The sequence below is a fragment of the Ornithodoros turicata genome, chromosome 1 (genome assembly GCF_037126465.1).
Source record: "Ornithodoros turicata isolate Travis chromosome 1, ASM3712646v1, whole genome shotgun sequence".
In the NCBI taxonomy this organism is placed as follows: Eukaryota; Metazoa; Arthropoda; class Arachnida; order Ixodida; family Argasidae; genus Ornithodoros; species Ornithodoros turicata.
The window spans coordinates 195,603,627-195,614,848 of NC_088201.1; the positions used below are offsets into that span (position 1 = coordinate 195,603,627).

The following is an 11,222-nucleotide window of genomic DNA, read 5'->3' on the forward strand; positions in this document are numbered from 1 at the left end:
ACCCTCGAGACCACCGAGGGCGCTATAGTAGGACTCACTCATATTTACCTAGACAACGTAGACACGTAATGACGGAAAAGGACTAGGTATCTGTCTGCTAAATATTTAGCTTGGGACTAGGAAAATAAGAAGAAGAGCATGAAGACTAGGATAAGGGAATCGGAAAGTAGACAGTATACAAGTAAAATGTAGGCGAAACCGTCACTTGAGGTGTAGAGGGAATATAAAAGCGAAATACGGTCAGAGGGAATTTTCGACAACTCTAGATCAAGCGCGCTGCTGTTTGATGCAAGGACAGGGATGTTACGAACGAAGACTGATAAAAATATAAAGACGTCGTAAAATATAAAGACGTCTCAGATAAAATATGCGGTATATCTAGACGGGAAGAGGCGACTGCGGAACATGTCATATTGGCATGCAAAGGTATTCAGCCGACGCAGGGTGATGTGACCGATAGTGACCCTACGGGAATCACTGGGTTTCCGAAACGATGGGGTCGATGTTAACTTCAAAACGGTGCACAATACAAACGACCGACTAACTGGTTGGTGGCATACGAACAATGTAGTTGTTTCCAGTGCAAACACCGGCACTGTGAATAGTTCTCATCTGAAGTAATCTCATTCGCAACAATGTGCCAGCTCTAGGCTAGGTAGCGCCAGCTACCGCCCGCTCAAAAGGGAAATGCCACACACAGCCCACCCCACAGGGCCACAGTGTATCCTGGTAGTGGGTTATGCGGGCAATGGCGGAACGTGAATGTAATAATTGAGGACATTTATTGCTCGTTCATTTACTTCCAAAAATATATTTCGTAGTTGCGAAGCAGACTGAGATAACTAGTGAAAATTTCGCGTGCCCGACAAGTGCAAAAGTGCTGCTTTTACGAAATGCTGTGAGGGTAATATCGGAAATAAAGTTAAAATCCGGACGGGTTGGTGATGCATATTAAAAGCGATAAAAACCCTCAGTGCGAGGGGACAGACAAGCACTGCTGTGTTCGTCCGTCATTTTTGTTGTCCCCTCGCACTGGGGTTTTTGATCGCTGCCAATATCGGGCTTTTAGTCACAAGTAGACTAATCCAGCCACAGATTTTAACCCTGACTTCGCGAAATGCAGTAGGCGCACATGTTAGGCTTGTGGTCGCTTCTTAAACATTTTGGGCCGCGAAATTAGCTTTCTCTTTTTAAATAGTAGCTAGGCTAGATGAGGGGACGCTGGGAAGGTTATCAGCATATTCTGCGGGATTGTGTTTTTATTGTTATTATTATCACCCCTCTCTTGATATTTTTAATTCCCACACAAACGTTTTTAAAACTCTCCTCTGGCGTTCACTCAGTAACATGTCAAGTTGTGCAGTTTTTTTTTTTGTCTACCCTTTCAGTGCTGTGTACTGTATATCTGTAAGTCTGTACTCTATTTATCAATGCGAATATGTTCCTGTTCCTGAACATGTTTTGTTCTGCGTAATCTGTATATGTATGTATATATGTGTGTATATATTTGTCAGTACTGCATTGTCTACATGTTGCATTGCGCCATTACCAAGACTTAGGCTGTTCTTGGGCACATTAAGAACGGTACTATTATTATTATTATTATCGTTTTTGTTGTCAACTCATCGATCACAGTTTGAAGCTATTAGTCTATTAAAACATGATGCACATAATGTATGTAAGCGGTTTTCCGATAGTGGTATACAACTTTACTCCGATAAAACGCAAATTATATGCTTCCACTGTCCTTCGAAGCAAATTGATTACGAATGTTGATTTCCTTTGTACGGATCAGAGCCTTTGAAGTATGTCCATACTTTGAAATATCTTGGGTTATACTTTGAGTCAGACATGACGCGGAACTCACATTTGTCATATGCATGTAAAGGTTTAAGACAGACCTCCTGTATTTTTTTTTTCACATTGATGTATAACTCCTTCAAAAGTACATATAGGTCTGTCTTGGGTGCTTTGGGGTATAGCGCGCTACGGTATGGGACGCGCTACGCTTGGGTACTTTGGCCATTGTAGCGTATCGTGGAGAACTAAAATTACTTGTCTTGCGTAGCTGTCTAAAAAGTGTAGCCTATAAAAACTGTCTGGCGGGTCATTTGGGTGATTAATTTCTTGATCTTCAGTTTCGCTCTTTTGCTAACCCTTTTAATTATTGCACTGACCTTGAGCACTTTTTGTTGTCACGCTTCAAATTCTCCCGCCCTACGCGAAAGCAACCTTTGAACTTTATCGTACCTTTTTCCTTTGCGAAGTAGGGATTTTGCCGGAAAATGTGTTACGTTCCACGTCTGTTTAACAAGCACTACCCTGATTCTTTACCGATTGATGCAAGACACAGGCTGAAGAAACTACTACGTAATCAGTTCTATTGCAAGTAGTGAATAAAATGACTTGTCCTGTGTATTGTTTGAGCTGTATTTCCCGTTAATGTCGCTTGACTGCCACAGGCCCAGTGACACAAGCCTTTCGGCTTAGGCGCGCCTGCTGTACTTTGCTAGAGTGTATCGAATGGCAAATAAATAAATAATAATAATTATTATTATTATTATTCCGTGTTTACCAGCGGCATGACCGAGCAGTTTAATGCGTCAAAATCCTACCACCGCAGCTGTGCTGCCTCAGTTTTACCCTGGGCTTTCCAAAGACTTTCCAGACTAATATCGGCAGAGTTCCCCCCTGTGGTCAACCCAGGACTCATACTAACCCTCTTGTTCCCTGCTGCTTCCTGCTGTGCTCCCTCCATCTGTAGGCCGCTCATAGCCACAGTTGCTTTGTGGCACTAACACGCCATAAAAAAACAGTGTTAGCACCACCAAGCAACTGTGGCTATGAGCGGCGTACAGACGTGGACAGATGGAGAGGGGATAGCAGGAAAGTGGGGGGACAAGGAGGTTAGTATGCGTCCTGGGCCGACTTCGGGGGAACTGTGCTGACATTCGACTGGAAAGTCTTCAGAAAACTCAAGGAAAACCTGACACACACCATCTCCCAGTCTTCAGCTCGAGTATACGATTCTTATCGGAATGAAATTGGATTACTGTTATACAGGTATGGCTAGTAACTCTGGGTGGCTGGTGTCTATAACCTTCCTCGTTTGCATTTTTAAAAACTGTGCATGCGGAATGAACAGTATTAACCCATTTAAAGAAACAAATACCCCGAAATGTTCCACGAAACATATGCCACAGAATCTGACTTTATGAACATTTTTAAACACATTTAAAAGCGCGCATTTTATAGTGCAGAGCGGAGCTTCGTCACTGCGCACTTAAGGCATCCCAGAGAACAGGAAGGCTGGAGGAATTTTAAACCACACCGCTGGATTCTATACACACATTCTTTTGTAGTTCCCCAATCGCAGGACACATTATTGCAACGTGCATGACCACATATAATGATGTTCCAGCAATACAGCACCGCTGTCTTAGTGCTACTTGGGTTGAGCGTCTTTTGATTACGACAAGCAAGTTCTATCAACATTTATTTGCCCTGCTTCTGAGAACGTGAGACCACAGATAATCAATGTTTTCAGTGAAGCGTGTATGTGAGTGATGTTAGCGATGTTGGGCTGCTGCTTCATGTCTCTGGTTTGTGAATGCATGAATGCACGGGGAATATTGGGAAAATACATTATTGGCTGCATGCTCGAACTGTGCAAAGGGACGATTCATTTTGTGTACGGGTACCCAGTGTGAACCACAAATGTTGGGGTCGTCACTTCAGAATTCACTTATGGTGCATTCAAGATTCAATCGTAGGTTAGGGCTCTGATGTGTGCCTTTGTGTCATTCACACAACTCGATTTTTCGGCCATTAAGTACCGCGTCACACAAAGATAAGAAAGCACTCCCCTTCAAATATGCCTAGAAAACAGTGCATGAAAGCCAGGGAGAGAGAGAAGACCAATGCAATGTAGACTAAGCAGACAAACTTGCAGATTACTTTCAGTACCCTCACATGGGCGGCGGAACGGGGTGGACAAGGGTACATTGTCCCCCGATATTCCTTGGAGGGGCAAAAAATCGTCATTACCACCAGCTTGCGCTCACATGTATGCCATTGCCAACAAGTGATTAAATGATGTTCTTCCCCTTGTCATGCCAAGAATTTCTAACCACAAACACCGCAGTACATCTGGATTGGGACATGGGGGGGGGGGCACCAACCAGGGGCTTGTCCCAACCCCCTGAACTCAAAACGTTCCGCCACCCCTGTACCCTCATATAAACCAAACACAATAATTTGATTACATGACGATAGCTGGCAATAGAAAATCCACTTGTTCGGAGGTTTCAGGTAGTGGGGATACAGTCACAGTTGCTGAAGTTCGTCTGATAAATGAGAAGCAAATATTAATAAAAAAAATGAGAGTCTGCACCACACTTGTGTTATGCTGCGTGCAATGATTTTGTATGGACATAATGACAACACAATATGTAAAACACCCAGTTACGCTGAAGTGAAGTATTTCCTAGACGATACTAGACGAGCTGGTGTTGGTAGTCTGATGCCTGCACTTCTGTTTGATTACTTCCAACCTTGGAAATGCTTGTTCAGTTGTAGCGGCAAGTGAGACAGCTAGAACAACCTTCCTGGCAGCTCGCAAGGGAGCAAGAGAACGACAGTTTATTTTGCTCGCGCCTGAAAACAGCGGCGCCGCGATGTCGATGGCAAAGCCGCCACAAATCCCCCCCCCCCTCTTAGCGCGTCGCTGGAAGGCGACGAGTGCGGACTAGGTTTTTGGACCAGGTCACGTAGCAGCGTAGGGTTGTTGGAGGGGTAAGCATGGACCGGGCGAGGAAGTTGAGAGGGCGACTTCGGGAGGTGGATGGGTGTCGAGAAAAGCAGGCTTTAGGCGCTCGATGTTGACGTTTTCTTCTTTCCCGTTGACGAGAACGGTGTAATACCTGGGCGCTCGGCTCAAAACACGATGCGGGCCGGTGTAGGGGGGCTGCAGAGGTTTTAGCACTCTATCACAGCGAACGAAAACGTGTGTAGAGCTGCACAGGTCGCGATGTTGGTAGGGACGCCCAGAGTAGGAACGGAAAGGTGCAGGGCGCAAGGCAGCCATGGCACTGCCATTGCACTGCCGGTTTCAGGGTTTCACGAGATCCACATGTATATGGTCGAAACGTTGATCGGGCGGGGGAAAAGGAGAAGGCGTCAGGCGAGTGTGGCGCTGAACTTTGTTTCGTTGACAGTGCAAACAGTCCTTCACCGACGGCTGATGCCGCTGTTTATACGCGGCCAGACTTAACGCTCGCAAATGGCCGCTCGCGTCGCCCGGACGCCGGTATGGCACAAAGCATGGAATGTGTCGAACACAGCGCGACGGAAGGCCCGAGGAAGGAAAGGGCGGGGACGTCCTTGGGAACTGTCGCACACCACGAGCTTGGACGCGCCTGGCAACGCAAGGTCTTGGATGACCAGGCCAGACAATGAGTTGGCGCGGAACGTGGCGAGTTCGGAATCCATGGATTGGGCCTCGGACAAGGTGTCCAAGGACAGCGTCGAAGGGGGTTTTGCAGAGTCAACGATTGAGACGGGTCTGCTGAGGGCGCCAGCGATTGGGTTGTTGGTGCCAGTGACGTGACGAATGTCTGACGTGAATTCGGCAATGTAGGCCAGATGTCGGGTTTCTCGTGGCGTATAACTGGTGCTGGCGAATGTCAAGGCGTACGTAAGGGGGTTGGTACGTAAGAGGTGATCAGTGAATATGATGAAAGAGCGTCCTTCCAGAAAGTGTCGAAAGTGCTTTACCGAGAGGTAAGCGGCCAGCAGCTCGCGGCCGAAGGTACTATATCGAATATCAGGTAGTTTCAGCTTCTCCGAGAAAAAAGCGAGAGGTTGCCACACGGAGGAGACCTGTTGTTGCAACACGGCGCCAACCGCGACACCCGAGGCGTCCACCATTAAGCTCGTGGGAGACTCATGCCGAGCGTAGACAAGCAGCGTAGCTGCGGCGTTATCCGCTCCGATCTTGTCAAAAGCCTTGGTAGCCTCTACTGTCCATTGTATTGTTGGTGGTGAACTTTTGCGTGAACAGAGAAGCGCTTCCAGAGGCTGGAGCGTAGAGGCGCAGGCGGGCACAAAACTGCGATAGAAGTTAGCCATTCCGAGAAACTGCCGGAGCTTGGTGGCTGTAGCTGGGCGGGGAAAATCGCGGATGGCAGCTATCTTGGATGGTAGTGGCAACATTCCTGCGCTGTTTATGCGATGGCCGAGAAAATCGAGCTCTGCTACTCCGAACTCGCTCTTTGCGGCGTTGATGACGATGCCATGATGTTCCAGGCGTGCAAAGAGGGCGCCGAAGTGTTGGGCGTGCTCTTCTGCAGAACGACTGGCCACCAGCAGATCGTCTAGATAGGCGTACACGAAAGGGAGCCCGCGGGTGACAGAATCTATAAACCTTTGAAAGGTTTGGGCCGCACTGCGCAACCCGAAGGGCATCCATAAGATTTCAAACAGGCCAAATGGCGTGGTGAGGGCTGTTTTGGGGATGTCCTCCGGTGCCATAGGAATCTGATGGTATGCTCGAACCAAGTCAATTTTCGAAAACGTTGTGGCCCCTTCCAGGCTGGCTGCAAAATCAAGGATGTGCGGAATGGGGTAGCGGTCAGGGACGGTGATGCGGTTTAGGGCGCGGTAATCACCGCAAGGCCGCCAGTCGCCCGTTTTCTTAGGCACCATATGTAGGGGTGACGCCCAGGTGCTGGATGATGGGCGAATGATGCCGAGCTCCAACATGTGATCGAATTCAGCCTTGGAAATCTTGTACTTCTCGGGAGCGAGACGCCGTGGTCGAAAGTGAACAGGGGGGCCAGTAGTAAGCACATGATGTAAAACGTCGTGTTGGACGGGCTGGTTCCAGTCAGGTGGTTTGGTGAGTACGGGAAACTCATTTAGTGTGAGAGCATAAGGAGGAGATGGCTCAGCAAGGGAAAGAACTCGTTGGTGACTCGCCGGGGCGCGAATTCAGTGCACAGACAGGTGTGTCAAGGAGTCGACGGGGCGCTTCCCAGAAACGTCGACGAGCAGGTTAAAGTTGTGTAGGAAATCTGCTCCTAAGATTGCCTGGTGAACATCGGCGATCGGGAACAGCCAGCGGAGGATTCGTCGCAATCCAAGGTTTAGGGTTAAGGACTTTTGGCCGTATACAGGGATGGTGGTTGAATTGGCCGCCTTGAGGGATAAGCAAGGTTCTCGGAAGCGGCGGCTGAGTTTCGAGGCAGGGATCACGCTAACTTCAGCGCCAATATCCACGAGAAGACGCAGACGAAGTACGGTCCACGATGTGAAAAAGGCGGCAATCATTAGGGCCACGTCCACTCGCCGCCACTAGTGGTTGGCCGGAGGGTTTCCCGACCACGCGCAAGGCTGGAAGCAGTGTCGGGCTTCCTGGACAAAGCGGTGATGGTACTGGCAAAGCCCGTTCCTGTCGCGTGAAGCTGGGCTGCGATGGTGAGGAGACCGGGTGCGGGAGCGGAAACGCTGGCGACGTGGCGACGGAGAGCGGGATCGATTGGACAAAGCCGCAACTAATTGAGTGAGGTGAGCGACTTGCTGAGAAAGAGTGGCGAAGGCTGGGATATTCGAATTTGCGTCAGGGAAGGCAGGTACACTTCAGGGAGCATCGACTTGAGGCTCTTGAACGGAATCCAATGTCATGGTAGCAGGTGATGCGACTTTCATGACTGCGTCAGCCAAACTCGCTAGCTCTTCAATGCCGAGGTTGTGAGTACTGGCAAGAACCATTTGGATATTTTTAGGGAGCCGTTGGAGGAATAGCTCACGGAGGAAACTGTCGGTGCTGGCATTGCTTCCTTCGCCGAGTAACTGTTTCATCCGGCGTAGTAGTTGGGTTGGGCGCCGGTCGCCCAGTTCTTCAGCTGACAACAGCTGTTGCAGACGGGCGCGGTCGGACAGCGATGTACGCTTCAAGAGTGCCGCTGTCAGGCTTTGGTACGGGGTATCGGCGGGAGGATTAGCAATGATATCAAACACTTCTTCTGCCGCTGATGGTGAAAGGGCCGCGATGACGTGGTAAAACTTGGTACGTTCGGTCGAGATGCCGGCGAGGTGAAACTGTGCCTCCGCTTGAATAAACCACGTCGCGGGGTTGCGATCCCAATACGGAGGAAGTTTGACGGCGAGAGAGGATAGCGGTGTCGCTAAGACTTGTCCAGTTGGGGGAGCTTCGCCAGTAGACATAATGGCGGATGGAACGTTAGGGCTGCACGTTCGGGTCACCAGTTGTAGCGGCAAGTGAGACAGCTACAACAACCTTCCTGGTAGCTCGCAAGGGAACGACTGTTTATTTTGCTCGCGCCTCAAAACAGCGGCTCCGCGATGTCGATGGCAAAGCCGCCACACAACATTAGCACTGGGCACTGGAGAGCCTTATATATTCACACTTGCTCGTACAACAATGACCTACATCCGTTACATGTCCAGAAGCTCACTCTCAGGACAATTAGCTGATACTTCTAACGCTGCACAGATTCATCAAACTCCCTTGTTGGCCTTTAACAACAAGCCAGTACATGACATTGTTTTATTCAAAGCGTCTTGGCAGTTTGAGTTTGCCCTCACAAGTCTGAATGTTACAGCAGAAAGCAGTGCTGTACCCGTTACTGAAATACCCATCCATTCACAATGATATGGATATAGGTTGAGCAAGTAATTCACTGTGCAACATATAGTAATTTCATGGAAGGGACATAGCTATCAACATTACAATGTTAGTCTGTCAACACTTTAGACTGGGCAAGCTGGAATACAGACTAGTGATAACTGACACGAATATTGAGGAGCTATCGTATCGGAAAAAATAGCTGAAAATCATGCTCTACAGGGCTCGCAGAGGATAGCGCGCAACAGATTTTTCAGTGAAATAATTGTCAGTCCGACTAAAGGAAGTTGGAGACCCAGCCCACACCGGCATGGTAGAAAGAGATAACACAGACTATGCGTTTTTATGATGTTATAAGTGCTTTTTTTGTTGTGCTTCATTAAAGATAGTTTTACGTGTACCGTGCAATGTTCCCCAGAGCAGTTCATCCAAATGTTGGAATGAGAACTCGACCTGAACCAAAACTAAAGATCAATAAAAAGCTGTAATGTTCACTGAGTCGAAGTCATCATTATGATTAGTTCAGCGTTATTGTTCTTCATGGTTAGGAGGAGGCAGCAAGAAGCCAGAGCGGCTTCATAAAGGCTCTACAACAATATACATTGTACAACGACAACGCAATACATGCAAAATTATGGAGTTATTACGATCAGGACGAGATGTTGTTCATCTTAAGAACAAGGCTGCTAGGGTTCTTTTTTATGGGTCTGTATATGAAAACTGTGTATTCACATTTCTTCCTGCTACCTTTCTGAAACCAGTTCTCTAAACTTCATCTGCAGTATTTCCACTGAAAACTAAATGATACCTGTTTGCCTCAAAACAACTCTCTTGTGTGTCAACACTGATCATTTCCGCTAAATGTCATCTTCTGCTTTGACTAGTGTTAAACGTGAGGTGCAAAAAAGTTGCTTGTGAATAATTTATGTGATGGCGTATAATAAGGAATAGAACGAAATAATGCATTAGAAGTACAGTAGTATACTAATAGACTATCTGACAGCACTGCACAAGGTAATCATTCTTTGCGTTGATCGAGTTCTGGAAAAACGGATCGTCTCTTGGTCACTGCAGCTGTCGAGAAGCAAATTGGTTCAACTGTCCTAATTTGCTGTATTATTAAGCATGTCCAACACAATCGTTCTCCAGCGGAATTATAGAAATGCGCCACTGTAGTATCAACTTCAGACGTCACACTGAAAAGCTTGGTTGACAGCACGCATTTGTGACTGCAGTATCTTCAGCGAGACATTTCCTGCCTAGTGACAGCGGTCTGTCAAAGAATTAACCTGAATGGGGTAGCCTATCTCAGTACAACAAGTACAGAGCTGGAGAATGAGACGTCAGATGGACTGAGTTGTACAGGAAGGAGTAACGTGATGACTAGACACCGGACGTCTAGGCAAATGCCTATCTTTTCCCTGTAGTTCTATTATAGTGCCCATTCTGTGCAGGGGCAGACATGCGGTGTTGCGGTACACAAGATCGTTGATGTTATTGTGCCTATAAATATCTCTTTTGTTGTTAGCGCCTATTTTGACGCAGGTGCCTATAACGCCGTTTTCTGTTCGAATATTACCGAAAGTTGCATTTTAGTCAGATAAGATTAGAGAGGGCGCAATTACACGGGTAACCGACCTCCTATGTCGTGGGTCCCCTAGCTTGATTGATTAAGGAATTTCCTCGGAAGACATGCTCTTCAGAAATGTATTGATAATAAGTTCGGAGTTGGACATCACAAACGTGTTCTCTTCTCCCCCCACCCTTTCTCAGCAGAGGTGTGGTGTTTCGTACGACATAACTGATAATCATATACCCGTCCCACAAGAATCCGCCCGTTTGCTTGGTTTCCTATCATTGTGTGTCCACGCGCTTACACTCGAAAACGTACTTGCATCTAAAATTGTAATTGTACACTCTAAAGTCCGTAATCCATAAATAGAAGTAAAAAACTTGCAAACTTTTTACCTCTATTTCTAGAGGTAACTATGTTACCTATACTCTGAATAACCCTTGTACACAGGTTAAAGCATAACCTGTAGTCACTTTCCGCGTTGCTGCCCATGTAACTCTTACACAGAGGTTAAAGTATAACCTATACCCACCCACTGCGTTGCTAGGTTTGTAACCTTTATCTTAAAGTTATTCAGTGAAGCCATCTACACAGGAAGGCGGGGTGAGGCGTCCCTGAGAACATTGCACGAACTCCTAATAAAAGAAGCACACCACAGAGAAATGTGTCCTAACAGTATTGGGTAATGATAACTATGCGCTCGCAGATGCCGATTTGCCTGTACCTGAAGCAGAGTAAGCTCGACACGCGCATCTTTTTGGAAAAATAAAAAAAAAAATCACAATACTAAAAAAAATTGTGGAGCTCAGTTGCAAAAAAAAACGAGTAAGAATGGAACCACTGAAAACAAATTAAACGCATGTCACGAGTTTCCAAAAACCTCACGGAACTAAATATCGTTCACTGCATGCCGCTATGTAAAGTATTTCATTAACTAAAAGGTTGTGACACGTTCTCAAGGACACCTTGCCCAATAAAACGCAGGAAATGCTAAACGAAAAT

The 11,222-nt window shown here is 47.1% G+C and overlaps 2 protein-coding genes across 8 annotated transcripts in view; both read right to left on the minus strand.

The window, feature by feature from the left end:
- LOC135378924 (caspase-3-like) overlaps window positions 1–11,222 on the minus strand; it is a 205,046-nt gene that overhangs the window by 168,795 nt on the left and 25,029 nt on the right. The window lies entirely within an intron of this gene.
- Window positions 7,639–8,226, minus strand: LOC135392924 (uncharacterized). Its single transcript, XM_064623577.1, has one exon. The coding sequence runs from the start codon at window positions 8,224–8,226 to the stop codon at window positions 7,639–7,641; it is 588 nt and encodes a 195-aa protein (XP_064479647.1).

Coding starts and splice junctions, on each gene's coding strand:
- LOC135392924 (XM_064623577.1), bottom strand. CDS start 8,226: ATGTCTACTGGCGAAGCTCCCCCAACTGGACAAGTCTTAGCGACACCG.